The sequence below is a fragment of the Cygnus olor genome, chromosome 7 (assembly GCF_009769625.2).
Source record: "Cygnus olor isolate bCygOlo1 chromosome 7, bCygOlo1.pri.v2, whole genome shotgun sequence".
NCBI classification, from domain to species: Eukaryota; Metazoa; Chordata; class Aves; order Anseriformes; family Anatidae; genus Cygnus; species Cygnus olor.
Window position 1 is genome coordinate 26543727 of NC_049175.1, and position 18549 is coordinate 26562275.

The 18549-nt window shown below is 39.4% G+C and overlaps 1 protein-coding gene across 5 annotated transcripts in view; it reads right to left on the reverse strand.

Annotated features, from left to right (window-relative positions):
• SORCS1 (sortilin related VPS10 domain containing receptor 1) overlaps positions 1 to 18549 on the reverse strand; it is a 287317-nt gene that overhangs the window by 14980 nt on the left and 253788 nt on the right. For all 5 annotated transcript variants that reach the window (XM_040564073.1, XM_040564076.1, XM_040564074.1 and 2 more), the window contains exons 19-23: positions 16955 to 17141; positions 11781 to 11914; positions 9997 to 10120; positions 8927 to 9039; positions 5598 to 5729 (exon numbers count right to left, since the gene is read on the reverse strand). In XM_040564073.1, the coding sequence (XP_040420007.1) occupies positions 5598 to 5729; positions 8927 to 9039; positions 9997 to 10120; positions 11781 to 11914; positions 16955 to 17141 (690 nt within the window). The remainder of the gene's footprint in view (positions 1 to 5597; positions 5730 to 8926; positions 9040 to 9996; positions 10121 to 11780; positions 11915 to 16954; positions 17142 to 18549) is intronic.

Below are 18549 nucleotides of genomic sequence, written 5' to 3' on the forward strand. Positions count from 1 at the left end.
TATTTTGAGAGCACAAGGAAGAGGACATTCCTGTGGTTACTCTGGAACGATAACTGATCAGCAGATATGAAGCCAGAGAGACCCTGAACATAAAAGCAAAGATACACTTTAGGTAGACAAAGGAGAAGGAGGCTTGCAAATCAAGAGCTGCTCTGTACACTGAGCAAAAATGAGAGGACTGATAGTGACAAGGCAGAAGTTAATTCGATGACATTAAGACAAAACATATAGATAGCCTCTTCTAAGGCACACAAGCAGCTGATCAAGAAAATTAGCTAGGAAAAAAAAGCTTTTGGAACAAGGCCCTGTAGTAGATATTATTCCATTCTTTTCCCAGCTGCCTTTACTTCCTACTGGCCCAACATTCCTCAAGCACCCAATGAAAGACTTGGTCTGCATAGAAAGCTACAGATGTTTAAAAAAAATCTCATAGTAAACACTAGATGATTTGCCATTCTTCCTAATGGAATTTAATTTCTAGGACAGATTGGCATCATTTTCTGTAGGATTTGAAGGTGTTCATTGTCATGGCCTTGCTAAAATATTTTTGTTGATGGACATATCTGAAATACATCAGAGGAAATAAAAGTAATGAAAGCAAATATGTTAAAACACTAAAGCCACTAAAGCTTAGGAAAGTGGTTGAGAAACCAGCATAAATAAAAAATAGAAGCTACAGCAGCTACAATGAAGCAAAAACATAACTAAATCTGCTTTAAGGAACAAATCCTAAGACATACACACATACTTCCTGAGCACCGGTATCTCTAATGTTAATGCCAGAGATATTTTGTCTCCTCAGTTCATCACTGCCCATTCAGTCATACATGTCATTTCCCATCTCTTTGGCTGGATACGGATAGTGGCCACAGCTGCAATTTGTTGATGACAGTTGGCTACCCACCAGCTGGTGTTGCCATTTGCCAAAGACTCCATCATGCTTGCTACATCGCTGATAGCTCTTTTCAGAGAAAAGATTAATGATCTCAGATGTCATTAACTAGTTGCTCTTGCATCTCTTTTGCATTCTGCTTTTACAGCTATTTTGAATAGACCAGGTAAAAGAATGCAAATGGAGAACTAAAGGGAGACACATGAAAACGTATGAAAACATCTCTTTAGAGTTCTCATGTATTTCCTGTTTACATCTCATTTGACTTAACAGGCGGCACATTTCCTGCATTTGACAAAAAGCCTCCTCTAGCAAACAATGTGGAGAGAATAAAATTTGTGAAATGCATAATTAAAAAGACAACTATTCAGAATCCCCATATGGAATAAAACTGTACACTGAAAAAAAATGAGTGTTTGTATCTGTGCATTTGTATCACTGCCCTCTACTGAATTTTAAGTAGAATATCTTCCTACTGTTCATTCATTTTATATCGTATTAGTGCTAAAATTACTCAAAAAAAAATACTTGAAATGCTACTAGTTAGAGGTTTGCCTTTCGCTGAAGAGGAAGAACTCAAGGCTTTTGAAACAAGCAGATATGAGTTCTGTAATCATCACATTCACCAAGCCTGTCCATAAAGACGGTGTAACAGTTGCATTCCAGACCAAGTGGCTAAGGGTTATTTTCAGTGACTGCTTATGCAAGATTTGGGATATTTTAGAGGTGTTGCAGTGACAACACATAAATGAAGCAGCAGCATTTTACAACTGCAAATTATTTCTACTTTTTTAAGCAGGTTGGTTGTCTGTCCATATTTGATGTGAAATAAAGCAGGGAAAACAGTTACACAATTTTTTTAAATTATTTTTTAATAGACAAATTTACAGCATTCTGGTCATGAATACAAGATTATTTTATTTTATTGTATTTTTTCATATGCAAAATGCTTGGGGATTCCACAGGTTGAAAATGCCTTTTAATTTTTATGAAGCTGTGAAGAATAAGTTTACAATGACTACAGAAAGTGGAGTGGACAAAGTAATCTGAGGTCCTCACAAACTCTGTATTTATGTGTCAGATGGAATTGTCCCATGCTGCACATTGAGAAAATGTCCCTGGTTTCATACACAGCTTTTGTTTTTCATCTGTCAAGAGCAGTTAGACTGATTTAAGGGGACTTCATTCTCCCATGGGAAATATCAGGAATGCAGAGTTCACATTTGTAAATGTAATCTGTGAAGAAATATGAAGCCAATTTGTACTGTGCTTACACAGAAAAAATAATTTGGGGCACTTGAATGAGAGTGGTACATCAACTCAAAGAGAAAATGACATCCGCCATGTAGCCACCTAGTCTCAAAAAGAGCACAAGACACAAATGCACTGTTCTAATGGAAAAGTGCATGGAACTGTGTAGCGTAGTGCAGTCCATAGCCCAATTTATGCACTTTGACAGTCCCACAATTTATGTACCCAGCAATTCATGACTTACTGTGTTTAGTCAACTTTGATAAATGGCAACTGAGACCTAAATTCTCAAGGGACAGTGGACATCTAGCTGCCTTTGAAATCAATGGGAACTAAGTACCAAAGGCCACCTAGAGTCTGGCCAGATAGACCCAAAGGTGTGCTTAAAAAGACAAATGACTATGTGCCAGACACAAACAGAACAGCTTAATCTGCATCCAGAGTAAACATCAAGAAAGTAAGACCCCCATGGTCATTAGTTATGTGTCAGATTTACAGTATAGCTCTGGGGATTAAATACTGCTTGGTTAAGCAAATGACCAAAAAACTCTATGATAGACACAGCCTGCAGCAACTTCAGGAGTTCCCTGTGGGGAGATGTAGTTTGAAGCCCCTCTTCTGCTACTGTTTCTTTTCCCTTCATCCCTCTCCATCAGCTTCCCTTGGCCTTGCCTGATCTAGGTGACAAAAGTCCATAATCTTTGCATAACCCACATGATTTACATGGCTCCCCCCTTTCAGTCCCAGATTGGAAGAGCTGAATATCAGGACCGTAGAATGTCCCTTGTCTCTGTTCTGGTACTTGGCATGTGAATATGGTGGTTGCACAGCTATATCACCACATCCACAACATATGAGCACAAGAATACATGATAACATTAGGTGGCTCTAATAGGAGGAGAAGAGAAGGAGGAGGTTATAGTACATTGTCCTGGCAAATTTGGGCCTACGGTGTGCATGGTGTCATTTTGTGTTTTGCTCTGTTTCACCAACTTTTGATTTTGAGAGAGAATTACATTTTTCCATCTCTCAGGTACTGAAACAAGAGCTTTTGCAGTATAGAGACATTAATTTCTGAATCTCATGTCCATTTGATTTATTCTGACAGCGAGTTTTCCAGAAGCAGAAACAGTTTGGCATGGTGTCTCTGCACAGGCTCACCATGAATCTTAGGTTTGTAGATCAGCTTCCACATGTGATACGACACCATGAAAAAATGAACCTATACAATTAAGTGCTTACTTGAGATTTTTTTTTCCCCTTGCAGTGTTTATGTAAACTATTTCAATTTTGTTCCTGTACAATTTGAAGTTTCCCTTCCAAATTAGAAAAGTTATCCAGGAAAATAACTCCTTTGGGTCTGCACCTGCAAACACACAATCTCACATACTTTCATTTGAATGGTTTGATGCATGCTTATGCAAAAACAGATTTCTTTTCCAACCAGAAAAGAAAACTATGCCTCATAAAGTACCTAAGAAGCAACTTAAGCTGTCATCAACAAAAACATCTGCTCACAGTACTCATCCCATTGAATGTGCTCTGGAAACACTTTGAGAAAGGGATAGTAAAGGATTACAGGCCAAATGGATGGCAAAACAGGAACAGTATTAGAATACTCTTCAGTGCTGAGGAGAGAAACACTTTTTGGGGCCTTCCTCAGGCAGTTCCTACTGAAAACAATGCCATTTTCTCCTCTAATAACTCTGAAGGGGAATGTGGAACCCACAGACTAATAAGAAATATGTTCTGATCATCCTGATGGGAGCAGGGAGGATACTTCTCTGTAAGAAGCATCTGGCTGCAAATGGCAAATAATTTCTTTCTTTGCAAAAGTTACTGTTTTGACCCTGCAGGATGCCAGACAAGTTGCTGGAGTCCCACTGAAAATGACATTTCTTTTTGTCCATTAAAAGGGTTATGAGAGCACTGTCAGAGCTCCCTTTCTTCACAGCCACAGAGACTCCATTTTTACAGGGAGAAGAAAGAGAGTGGTAAACAGAGAAGGGGTAACTGGCAGAATACAATAAGTTGCTGAGTGCCAGAGGGGAGCTGGGTCAGATGTAAATTTGATAGTTTATGGACTGGCTTCCTTGCCAATTTGAGATGGAGTAAAAGAGAAGGGGGATAAAGGAGAAAGGGAAGGAAAGGTTTGGCAGAGCAGTAAATCTCCATCTTTTTTGTTTATTATATGGGTGGAGGAAAATTGCAGAGGAAAGTCATTTGTCAAAAGAAAAAAAAAAAAGAGAAAAAGTATGATGGCTAGGGATGCTGAGCAAGGGAAAGCTTAAGAATATGGGTGACCTAGTGATTTGAAGCCCACGGCTGAGTTTGTTAACAAGGCTTTAGAACACTTCAAGAGGCAATTGCAACAGACAATTACAGATCAGGCAGAGGAAAAGACTATTAGAAAATAAGAATACAAGAAAGGGAAGATAGTGTTGACACACACACTGATGAGAAGACATTACTCATTTACAAATTCAGGGGCAAATACAAAGAGAAATGCTAAATCCCTCCTGCCATCCAGTGGATTAGCAGGCATCCAATAATGCTGAGGGCTTTACCATAACACTGAGGCTAAGATTTGTGAGCTGATGACACCCTCTACCCCATTGCTCATATAGCTTACACCGACATGGGGTATATCTGCTTGGGTCACTGACATGCTGTGTGGGGAGGCGGAGATACACTCAGGGCTAATTATCTTTATCTCTAGAACCTGAGATAAAGTGAGAGCTATGTCAGGATTTCTGCCCAGCACAGTGTTTAACTGTTAGTCGTAATCATAGTAGGCCCACTCATGGGCAGAATCTTTTGGGTTCGCAGGTAGTTATAGTTTCCTGTTCACCATAACCTTCATCCAGTCTCATACCAAGAGAACATACAAGAGTGACTGAATTCCACTTCTAGCATTATGAAGACAGCAGGCAGGATAATCTAACCCCATCCCTGTGTCTTAAAGTCAATGAAATTCTGATCTTCTCAGGTCTACCACCCAGCCTTGTCCTCCAGTGTTTGCTCAGATTCTTAACAACCTCATAAACTTGGCCTTATGAAGCTACTCCAGTACATGTAGGCAGGAATAATCCCCTAAATCCTTTCTGGTTTTTTGCTACTTCCATGAGGTAGAACAGAATTTCTGTTCTCTTGTAAGTAAGAGAATGTGACATCATGCAAATTTATGCCAATTTAACATTATTGAGGTGTACCAAATGGGAGTCTCCACTCTCCACTCCTAAATATACCATCAAATCTTTTTCCACTGCTAGAAAAAAACAAACAAACAAACAAACAAACAAACAAACAGATATAGCACATACTACAGTCATTGTTTAGACCCCTGTAAATCCAATGCAATTATACCATAATTATTTTTTTCTAAACTGTCTTGGAAACCCCATATACATAAACACATGTAAACATATACTTCTCCAAGAAACATACACAATACCTGTTCTAGGTCTTCTGTTTTTCTTTTATTTTCTGCTGGGGCATCTTGATAAGGTAAAATGAAGAGTTCAGCAGATGTGGGCAGACCAGGGAGCACTGCGACCAGAATATGCTTGCTTGAAATACCTGTTGCCTGACACATAGACAATTAACGGACAGATAAACAGCAGGGATGGCATCGAATGCTCACAACTTCTTTTTGAAGGCATCACAATACTTACACAAATGACATAAGGAACATCTTGTACTACAAGGAGAATCTTGTTAAAATCCAGCACAGGCAAAAGTCAGGGAATAATAATTTCCTAGTCTAAGTTATTTTACCGTGTACTCCAGTAAAATATACAGAGTCCTAGGGCAACAGTGATAATCAGACATGCTGAAAGGAGCTGCTAAATAATGGTCACATATGGTATGATATTTGTATCTAAATTTAGCTATTTTAGAGTTGTATCTCTATTCTAAGTTGGTCCCTGAGGTTCTGTATTTAGTCAATGGTAAGAAGCAGTATGTTAAAGGGCAAGGTATGTGGGCTGAATTGCACTCTAGAGGTGTGATTAGTCAAAACAGAGCTTAAAAGCCTTGTGGAGACTCAGGGAGAGAGAAGAAGATGAATCAGATTTGAATCCCAAAAGCCAAACAAATTCTTATAGCTCACATCCTGGGTCAGTTCTACAACCTAATGAGGAACACTTTTTTTTTTTTCTTTAGCTGTTAAAGATTGTATTAATCTGCAAATTTTTAGTTTTTTGTCTTGTTGACTGAAAATCTTAAACAACCAGTTTATACCCAAATCTCTCTTCAATATAAAATTAGCCAAAATTCAGAAAAGAAATACCCCATAGCCATCACTACCAGGGCCACCTCTGTGTACAGTTTCAGCTGCTGTTATTGTGGCATTAGACGATTAGATTGTAGTGTTCTTCAGTAAATGAGCTAATTGGCCTTCAGAAATTTTTATGGGGCAAAAGGAGGAGAAACATAGTTTCCTGAATCTTCCTCAATTTCCTTTTTGTGTTGTGGATTATCCAGCACGTCATTTAAATCTCAAGGTTAGATAAAGGTACCTCTTTTAAATCAAAGATTTAAATCTTTGGTTTCCAAGTGCTGATGTTGGTAGGTCCCTTCCCAGGAAAATAAAATAAAATTAAAAAAAAATAGAGTGCCCTCACATAAGGGCAGACCACAGCAGCTGGACACAAACACAGAGAATTTCCTGCAGTCAGGACATGAAATAATCTCAGACATTAATCAGATTTAAGACTCATGAATTCTTCTCCCTAGTAGTTCACAACCCAAGACTTGGAGCATCTGTTCCTTCCAGGAAATGATGGACGGAGGATGGGATTTCAGCAAAATTGTGATTACAGATCTCCATCATTTGACCTAATTCTGTGACTATTCCACATCTTACTGCTCACAACTCAGTGAATACCATGTGGAGTTATGAAAAAAGGAACCCTTCCCTTCCACTCCTTCCACTGTATGACATGGAAAAGTATAACCTTCTGTTGCAGTTTTTTTGTTTGTTTGTTTTAATAGGAACTTAGAAGAATAATTATAACAATACAAAGGTTTTGTATATTCTCTGTAGTACTCAAGTACTCTGTAGACTGCTGTATTATTTCTGCTTGCCTAAAAGATTATTCTAAGATGTCAAGAAAAAGACATAGTATTACCAGTTAATGTAAACTCTTCATTTTCTGAGGCTGGGAATGATTTATTATTATTTTTTTATCTGGACTGCTCAGTTTGTTCTTGTCTTCTTCATCAAAAGTTGGAAACAGGACTAAAAATCAATGATGTGAGGAAATAATTATAATTGTAGTACAAAAGAGGATATTTTGTGATAATCTGAAATTATCCCTACTTACAGAGAAGATCAGATTTTAATAGAGAACTACAATTTCTTATGCAGAATTTTTATCCATGTCTGTGGGACTCTGTAATAAGAATGTAATACTTTAATAAAAGTTCCCAAAAATTCTATAGCACAGCTATAATTTTCTGTTAAATTATTTAGTTATTCAACTTATTTTTATACAGTGTATTTAATTGCCATCAAATCTATTGGTTTTAACTTTAATTTTTATAAGAATTTCTCACAAAAGGCTTGTTTAAGGTGAATCATTTAGCTACATAAAAGGGGATAATTAGCTATCAATTATTATTTTTTTATAAACTCAAACAAAAAAAAAGACTGTTTTCACTGCTCTGCTTTTGGAACGTAGCCTTGGTACTGTGGTTTTATAATCCTTTTTTCATGACTTTATTTTCTTTTATTGAGTTGTTTATATTCTGAAAATTCATCTGGAAGATAAATGGAGCCTTGAATACTTGATACAGACATAAATAAGTCAGAAGAACAAGCTTCAGAAAACTGTTATTTTTTTTTCTTTTCTCCTTTCCACCTGTCTTTTGAGGAAATTGAAGAAGAAAAAAAAAAAAAAAAAGCTCAGTAAGGATCCAGACAGGTTTTCAGCTTTTTTTTTTTTCATAAATAGTACTTCTCAAATTAAATTTAAAAGAACAAAAAGGTTGTAGATTCTATTAACAAGCTTATGTGTTCATTTGTGGCATCGTTTATGCAAAATGACTAAAAAGACACTGCATGCTAATCAGGTGAATACAAACTTGTTTCAGACTGTTCCTTCCGCTATTTTTCTGCTGAGCTGAGAAGCCCCAATTGTTTCTTTTAATGTATCTCAGCCTCAGTTTGAAATCCACATCTTCAGCCAAACACTAGTTTTATGACACTCTGTTCAAGAGTTAGAGAAGGAACTTCAGAGCTGCCCCACAGTGTTGCTGGGAAAAATAGCATCCTATCCTCCCCCACGAGGGTCATGCTATAGGAAGGACATAAAGCACTTCCTTAGGTGCTCTTCTCTGTAGTGAAATTTGTTTTGGTTTTGGTCTCCTAAGTTTCCTACAGCATATCTGCAACTTCAATAGAATAGCATACCCACTGCTCTCTAAGAACAGTAGTAAAAGAAGTAAGAATTGCAATGCAACAGTAAAGACATTTGTACAGCTGTAGGCAGATATAAGCCATTTGTTTTCTATATGCCATTTTCCCATGAATATTCCATATAATGTGCTGTAATTAAAAAAATAAAAAATCAACTGAAGGCTGACTCTTAACACCAGCTTGTCATAGGATGCAGTAATTTCACCTAAAATTTAGGAATCTGGACTCAAAACACTGGTCTAGCCTCCTTTTATAGTTGGTAAGGTCAAAGACATACCTTGAAATAACACCGTATCCAGCCCTAATACAGTCAGAAAGCAGAAATTAGAGCCACCATAAGGAAGATGGTGCACATTACTTACCTCCACCAGGGCTCTCTTGACTACTCTACTAATGTCCCTCCTCCACTCTGGGATATCTGGATTGTAGTCGTCCAGGTTTGGGGAGAATGACAACCGCAGGGACTGAAATTGCTCTGCAGATAGAATGACATGGTGGTAAGTAAAGACTGAATATCTCCTAGTGCCAAACGAACGGCAGAACCTAGTGAAACTTGCTGCGGTTTGTCCTTTTCTTAATCAATCTGCAGGTGATGCACACACTGTTGGAGAATCTAGCAGTGAATCTGAGAGATTCACTGACAGATTTGGAGAATCTGAGAGATTCACTGCTCGAGTGTCACAGAACTGAAAAAGGTAATAGGTCCTTACTTTAATGGATGAATAGCACTGGAAAGGGAGCTGTGTTGGGAATATAAATGATACTTTAATCTTGACCTCTGAAGCAGGCAAACCCTGGGAAGGAAGCCGTGATTATACTCTCACAGACATGCTCCAAACATTTGAAATCTTAACTGGACAGGGACAAAGGTGGGGAGAGGTCTAGACTTGGAAAAAATACTTCTTAATCTTTGATTTTCTTTAACAGAGATGTTCAAAATGATCATTTTAACTATTTAAACTGGGATTCTCAGTGGTTCTTAGATTACATCTACGCTATACGGCATTTGTGCATCCTATCTGCTTCTGAGGCCTGAGTACATCAGATCAGTATAGATTTCAGTCCAGAACTATACCACACGGCATTGACTTATTTTTTGAGCCAAGAAGCTTCTGCATGAGTAAAGAGGCCTGTACTGGCCAAGATGGGGGAACACCAGCTTGCAAAATGACCTAAAGTCTAGATAATTGTGTTGGATGACAGACATAGTGGGCTCTGGGAAAGAGATTAACATTCTGTGATCATCTCAGTCTGAACTAATGTCAGTCAGTGGCCTTCAGAGATCTTATGCTGAGTTGGTACCACTGGAACAGAGTTTACAATCTCACTCAAAGGATCCTGGAATAACAACCTTATGTTGCTGCCAGGTAACCTGGGTCTCTAGCTCTTGATTATGGAGAATCTTATGTGAAATGAAATTGGAAGGGCTCACCATACACAGCAATGGTCTTTGTGTCCTGAAGAATGATGTTTCCTGCTGAGACCTGAACAGTGATGGTGTTCATCCCTTCCACAGAAAATGTGAATGTGATGCTCCCTTCCAAAGTGATCAGTGGCTGCAAATACACCAGAAAATGAGAAAATAAATTAATATGGCTGTGAAGGAAAATCAAATATTAGTTTGGCTCTCTAGCCTACTGGGATAATTTTGGAAACTTAGCTTGGAAACTTAGACATAGAAAGGGTCCTGTGACATGGAAGCCAATTTTCTAGAGTAGGCTCAGGGATCCAGATGATGTTGTCTTCCCAGAGCTCAGAGTAGAGTATGTAAAATTTCTAAAGGAGTTAGGTTTTAAGATCCCAATATTCCCTAGCATCTGCCTCCAGGAAACTTCCCACTTAGCAGGATGGCTGTTCTGGATCCCCTGTTAAAGTGTCTTTTGCTGCAGAGAGGTCCATATGAGGGCCCATGAGACTCACTGCTCTGGTGTCACACTCCTCCCCCAGGTCTAGCTGTGAATGACCTGCTTAAGATCACTTTAAGGACGTTGTGACAAAATCAGGAGGCAAATCAAGATTTCTCAGTTGCTCTCTTGACTTCTTAGACATGGAGACATTGTTTTTGGAAATTGATGGGTTTTAGAGAGGACACAGATCTCCTCAGCTTGCTCTACAGTGCAGATTAGTTTATCAATGAGCCGTGCCCCCTTTCTGCAGCCTTTGCCCTAACTTCTATTTTCACTTATTAATGAACTCTGGATGAGATCTTCAAAGCACACAGTATTAAGTCAAACTGTGTTCCCATTGTAGTCTGAAGTAAAACTCTCACTTAAATGAGAACAGAGTTAGACCAACTCTGATCACTTATGAGCTTAGTAGATCAGAGGGAAGGTTAAAAGGTGACAATCACAGCCTGTAAGTACCTCTAGGGGGAGATGATATCTGATACTACAGAGAGTTCTTTAATCTAGACACAAAGACGTAACGATCCAACAGCTTGAAACTGAAGCTAGATAAATTCAGACTACAAACACGGGGCATATGTTTAACTCTCAGGATAATTAGCTACGGGGAAATAGTTGAGGGAGAGGGTAAGAAAGAAAAGCAATGGATTCTCCATCATCTGAGGGATGTCATTAATGCAAAACAACCAAAAAAAGTCAGATTTTGCTTTAATCAGAAATAGTTAAATAAAGCAGGAAGTACTGATGCAACCCTCTGACCTGCATTATACAGAATATAACCATGTGTGGCTGAAGGTCCCTCTTGACTCTACAAAATCCATGAGAATCTTTCCCCTTAGAGATTAATTAGGGTCTCTGGGTACTTCAGCCTCAAAGGTACGTACAATAACTGTTATAATGCCTGTGCAGATTTACTAAAACTCTGCAAGCACAGAGAAGCAGAATGTGGTGCATGGAGTTTTCAGTTTTTATTGTTGCTGTTGAAGAAATGCGAGTGAGAAAGTACATGCTAGAAGTCTTTGGGACTTTGGTTCTCTACACCCACCTTGGGTGAAAATGCAGACAAACCTATTTGCAATTTGCATGAAATGCCAATAAACCCTATAGCTAAGTCACAGCAATAATTACAAAACAGTTCCAACAGTTTCAACATTGGTACATCAAAGAACCAATAATTAATCTCTGTCTCTGGTTTACAATTTTCTTTTGTGTTTGACTATTTAGAAGCATTTCCAGACCTCTCTTTCCCTCCCTTCTCAGTCAGAGAGTTTCTCCCAAATTGTTTTGACCTCAATCCATAGGGAATACAAACCTCCGTGTTGTTTCCAAACCACCAGACATAAGTAAGTGTTCCCACTTGACTTGGCCACAGTACTGCTGTGGCATTGACCTCCTTGTTCTTTGTGGTGACAAATGGGAGAGATAAGTGAACATGTTCCAAGGGACCTGCAGAGACAGAAACAAGAGGTGAGTCCTCCCCCACTGTGAAATGTTGTCTTGGTAAGAGGGGAGACCTGAGGGGACACCCATTGGTTAGAGGAAGAGGTGATGTCTAAATTACCGTGGGGCATGGCATCTAATGTCTTGGCTTGGTGCCATTTGTAGAGAGGCAAGCTTAAATCTGTTCCACATAAAACAAGAACCATCCCTGTACCTGGAGCTGAAAAACTTGGGCTCTTTACTGCATGAATATCGCATACTTACCACTTAAACAATAGGGGCAGACCCCTATTATGTGACTCTGCCCTTCACCAGGAAGACTTAAGAATGTGCAGGACAAATAGCTTCAGTGGACACAGAGCATCTCTGAGGATGCAAATTGCTATGGTTTGGAAAACATCAGCAATATTGGATCTATTTATACCAGATGAAATTTTGTCTGAATATATCTAATTTGAGTGCCTTCATTTTAATGTTACCCTATACTCCCTCATTTTCCTCAACAAACACTTTTATTTCTTTAGTATAAACAGAACATAATTCATTTGACAAGTGACATTATGCCCAGAGTTACACACTTCCCATCTTCTGGAGACAGATGGGCCTTTGTTGTTATATCTTGTCCCATAGATTTTTATTTTTTTTTAAATGCGTTCTGACTGTTCACTTAGAGAACAAGACAATTGTCCAAGGAATGACAGAGAAAGAAAAAGAAAGAATCCCCAGGTGATACGGGGACATGGGTTTCTAAAACAAATTAAGGCCACATCCTACATCTGTGAGCTTTCCAGAGCTGACAAGCAGAAACCACAGCATCGGAGGATTGATTGCATTGTTCATATGGAATTGAGATACCCTGCTAAAGGATCTTTTATATTCCAGGAAAGGATTTTTCAGAAAATATCCTGTGAATGTATTGCCACTTAGGCCTTGCTTTTCAATGTGGAGAAACACTATACATTTTGGAGCAAACACTCTATTACACTATAAATCACACATAAGCAGAGAGACATGGAAAAATTCTCCCAAATCAGACTGTATAACAAATGCCAATATCAACAAGGACCACTCTTCCTGACTCATTACTAAAAATGTAGATTTCTCTGGGACATAGACACAGCTGCTGGTTAACTTGATGCAGCCCAATTAAGAGTCAGCCATGATCAGAATAAGTAAAGCCTGGTATAGACCAAACTGTGGCTCATTTTTCCTTTGATAGTCAGCAGTCAACACTCTTCTTAAAAATTCTTGAGAAGTCAGAATTTCATCCTTATGATTTTAACGGAATTCCCCTGCTCCGGGACATTTCTGTGACCTGGCCATGCCTGCTCTCACAGCAAGACACTAAGAATTAAGAACCACCAGCTTCCCAGACTGAATATTTTGCAGCTCTGGTATCCTTTGGCATATTTGCCAAATTCCCAGTGTCAGCACAGACCTCTAAAGGAATGCATTTCCAAACACCTGATGCAGTAACAGCAGTAACAATGGAGCCCATGTAAAATTTAATCCACTCAAATGTAACTACACAGCTGCTCTGAATACGGCTTAAATGACCCAGCCCTGCGGAGACCACCCAGCACCTTCTCAGACCTGCACCATCTGCCAACTAGGAAAGAATAAGAAAAAATGTCTCATGGCTTTGCATTTATTTCTGTGCAAACAGCTGATGGGTCAAAGTGGCTGAAATGCTGAACTATTATCTGGCCAGCAGATGGGGATAGCTCACTCTATATAGGCCCTTAGCTGCTAGTAGATTGCTTCCTCCCAGGTAAATTTGATGAGAATTCATTTCTGAGCTTCATGCAGGGCCATGGTGACTATAGCCCTTCATCTGCCCCAGGAAAAACTGTGTACGAATCCCAGAGAATGGTAAGGAAGAAGCTTCTCAAAAGGCTCCCTTGGAAAAGTGCTGTTATTCTGAAGTATTCAGACAAATGCAGAACTAATGTCTCAGGGGAATTTTTAACCTGTTGTTTCAGAGACAGCCTGTTAGCTGGAGAAGCACTTTATATACAATTTACTGTCCATGCACCCCAAAATGCTCCTTCCTCACAATAATCTGCATTTGTGGATCCCTGGGCCAACTGCAGCAAAGGTACTGCTCCTGTGCACCGGCCCCAGGGCTGCAGCAGGATGAGGAGGGCACTGGGTAGAGGCTTTACTCTGATCTTGGAGATCACAAACAGTGTGGTTCAGTGCCTGCAGCTTCACCCTCAGCAAGGCTTTTTACAGGCTGATCACAGGTAGGGAAGGGTGTTGGAAGGCCCAAGTCTGCACACTCTCATGTATCAACCCTGTAACAAGGGGTCACCCAGTTACTGCCCCTTTCTAAAACTCCCCGGGTGCTCAGGCTGCACATTGCTTTTCTATGGATCTGAGCAGTACAGTGTGTGTCTTATTGTAAGGACATGCATTTTTACAAAACTCCCAAGAGGCCAAAGCCATGCTTATACACTGCGAGCAAAATAAAGCAGACTGGACCCCTTACTTACTAGAGAGCCAAGTGGCAATGCAAGCGTTTCAATAGTATTTAGAAGCTTTTGTGGATACAGGCCTCAGACTCTGGAAGGGACTGGATTTACTGTATATCTCTGGCCTCAGCCAATATGTTGTTAGTCAGAATGGACTACGCTCGGTTTGCAGCCTGTTCTGAGGTCCCTAAATCTTCACATAGAGAGAGGTGAGAGACATACTTCGGGGATGTGGCTTCTCCAGGGGGTCAGGTGTCTGCTGCAGGCCCTGCTGCAATGATCATGCAGTACGTAAGTCCCGTGTTGGCTTCATCACAACACAGAAATTTACATTTTATCAGCTGCTAAGTTACATGAACACATGTGGATATTGTTTATTTGTTGTATGGCTAAAAAAACTGAAGCAGTTCTTAAGCCTTCAATGGCTTGAGAAAATTGATTAAAACTGTTTTAACCCAGAAAGCCAATATGAGTGAGGGTGAGGGCTGGGCCCCTGCCTTCTTCTTCCATTTTGTTGTTGCATGAGAAAGCAGTTGTTGCTTCATGTGGCCTCATTAGTGTGCAGATAGGCTAAGCATGTGCAATGGTCCCTGTGGAATCATCTCTTGTCAAACAGCAAATAATTACAAACCCTGATCACAGAAGGCTGTCAGAACCTTCTGTGAAATATCAACTACCAAAACACTTCTCCATTTGATTCCAATGACCTTTTACAGAGTGAAAAGAGAAGAAAAGAGAAGAGAAGAGAAGAGAAGAGAAGAGAAGAGAAGAGAAGAGAAGAGAAGAGAAGAGAAGAGAAGAGAAGAGAAGAGAAGAGAAAAGAGAAGAGAAGAGGAGAAGAGAAGAGAAGAGAAGAAAAGAAAAAGACCATGGCTTCTGTTGAGCTGACTTTCACAACTGGCAGCAGAGGGAGGAGGATTTCTGCAGCCTGCTAAGTTTCCAAGCACAAGCAGGAAGGCGAAGTGGAATATGACTCCAGAACCTCTCTCTACTGCAAACATGGGCACTGTCTACCACACCAAATCTGTACAAAGCAAATCTGTGCTTGCTCAGTTGCCAAATAAATTATGCAAAAGCATATAAATGTCTATACTGAGCAGAGGTCCTTTTCTACTCTATATGGGATGATACTTTAAAGCAAAAAAGAAACAAAACAAAACAAAGCGGTAGCTGTCTAAAAGCTGAGAACTTATCTTGACTCACCAGAGCATTAACACAGAAGTGGTATGGGCTAAGTCCCCAAATAAAAATAAATAAATAAATAAAAATGATAATAATAATTAAAAAAAAAAGCTTGATAATAATCTGATTTATCAATACAGTTCTTTTTTTGCAAGATATAATTATGAGTTTTGCAAACAAATGGCACTGCTGAAGGATTATGTGACATAAAAGTTTACCACAGGACAGTATCAGGTTAGGGAATCATAAATGGTACACCTTGGTCATGAACCTAAGGTCTTTTTAAAGGAAGGCAATCAGGGAGATATTTGTTCCCACTCCCCTAGTGCTCAATGCTCCCTCATAAAGCCGCTGTCTCCCACATCTACCACTCCCACTGCTCCCATCTGCTGATATGACTGTGCACCATTAAAGAGCTGCCCTCTTCCCCTGAAGACGCAGCTACTTTCGTGCTATATGAAGTAACACCAAAACTGGAGTTAAAGTACATGGAATGTGCTAAATTATCTAGAGAGTATGTAGAGTTACTTTAGTGGAGGCTAAGTGGTATTTTGTAAGCACAACTTATATAAAAATAACTAAGTTTTGGATTTTTCTTTTTTTCCAGTAAATCTGCCACAAAAATACACAGTCTAAAATAAAAATTATTAACCAAAAAAAAAAAGGAAAAAAAACACCATATAAGGCAAATTATTATTATTTTCCATGTGTCGTCCCATCCCCCCCCCCCAATCCATTAGGGATATTACAAAATTCCAATAACAATTCAACCTTTTGGTTTCATAAACGTGTGGCAGAATAAAGATTAAATAACACACTGATGGTTTTCTGCAAGGACTGAGATACATTTCAGTGGTAAATCAGAGACAGGTGAAGTATAAAAAGGTTGAAAAGAACAGCTAAACAGCAATGTGAAAATAATATTTCTTCTTGTTATACACTTTAACACCAAGATTTTGGTTCCTATGACAACAGAAAGACTGAAATGCACTGGTTTGCATCCCAAATGCAGCTGCATTTCATTAGGGGGCAAAACACATGCACAAAGTATAAGTTAAGGCTTTTAAAAGTGATTAAAGATCCTGAATGTCTTTATTTTTGTGGAACTGTAAACATGCTACTGACAAGGCATTTCAGAAAGGGCCGGACACTCCTCTGAGGTGTCTCAGATTAGACCACCCAAAATTGAAGGTAAAATATGGTTCAAAAAGCAAATGTCATTGTTCCCTGTGTCTCTTCTCATTCTGGAGTCCTCTGCTGAAGGGCAGATAAACACTTGTCATCTCCCATCACTCCCCTCTCAGCTGCAAAGCCTCAAACATCATCTCTAAGAGAAAATGATATTTTTTGAAGCATCACAAAAGCTAATAATCATTATGAACATACATACACGTTACATGCAGGTAGAGGACAGCATTGTCAGATCCCAGGCTGTTTTCCACCAGCACGGTCACTCGGAATATGCCCACGTTTTGGTAAATGTGCTTGATCCCATCTTCTGTTGAGCTGAGATTAGCATATGAAACAGCGATGCCATCTCCAAAATCCACCTGAATGAGGGATCTCTGAAGGTCTCCCTGTGGCGACAGAAAAGAGAAAGGGTCAAAATAGACTCTGATTTTTCTTTTTTTTTTTCCTTTTTTTTTTTTTGTTTTCTTCTGGAAGAGATCTCCTGGCACATCAGTCCACAGTCTGATGCTACCAGAGGAAAGGTGGCAACTTCATCAACCTGCTCATTAGAAAGTGGAGAGAAAGTGACAGTTCTTGAGGTTGACTTGACTGCACCATGAAGGAAGTGTTATCAAAGGTGCGTTCTGTAGCTCTGCCTTCCTAGCTGTCAGGAGAGCTAGGGGATCTTCTGGAAAACATACTGGCTCCTTCCTCTGGGTTTCCTTATTGTGAAGTTGTGTGTTGTGGTGGGGAGTCTTTCTCATCTCAACAAGCACTGAGGACATGGGTAGCTATTGAGGTCGCCTCAGGGATCTTTGGAACAACCCACATTGTGCGTTTTGTATTTAAAATCATAAAAAGTAGATAGATAAAACAAAGCAAGAAGGAACTTTGAGAAGTCCTCAGGGAAGGGTTAACTATATCAAAGTATATCAAAGTTAAAAGAACCACTTCAGCCTCACATGATAACAACGGCTTACAGAAACTTATGACTTGTGCAGTGGCTTGATTAAAATGACCTGGATTTATGTTTGCTTCAGAATAGCTACCAACACTACTAATACTAAATGGGACACTTTGTCCCTGCCTCAGAAGAGAAGTGCTAATGAATTAACAGGGCTGATTAAACTCTTATCCTTCTGCCTAGAGATTATCCTAGCAGAGAGGGTTTGTAGTGTAACTCAGACTGCCACTTTGTGACATCAGTCTCCTGGACTGCCAGTCTAGCAGGCTTCAGAACTGTTGCAATAAATCACAATAAATAAATAAATAAAATTCACAGCTGGGGGAAAAAATGCTAAAAGAAAAGCCAAGGATATCAGGGATTCGTATTGCTCACGCCAGACACTTTAATATGAAGCAATCCTAGAACTGGTTTTAATCTTCTGCTCTTGAAACTGAATTCCAGCCTGGTCCGTGCAGTTCCATCAAACTCAACGTCGGAATCACCCAGCCCTAAAAAGCATTTTAAACCCCAAAGAGGTTGCATTTCATTATTCTGTTTTACAGGCAAAAAGCAAATTTTTGATTTTTTGTTTGCATGCCAGTTTAACACACTGAGAAGTGAGTCACAACTGTTTTAAAATAATAATAACTATAAAAATAATTCCAGATAATCCATGTGTCACACACTACAAACACCTGCAAGCCTTTCCTATATCACAAGGCAGTGATATGCCCATGGTGAGGGCAGCTTCTGACAGCCAAATCACTGCACAGCCTACACTGACCTGTATAGCAACCATGGCTGCTACAGATCCTCTCCCTTTCAGGTGAGATGCGGTATCTTGTCACAATTTTAAGCATTCCTGCTCC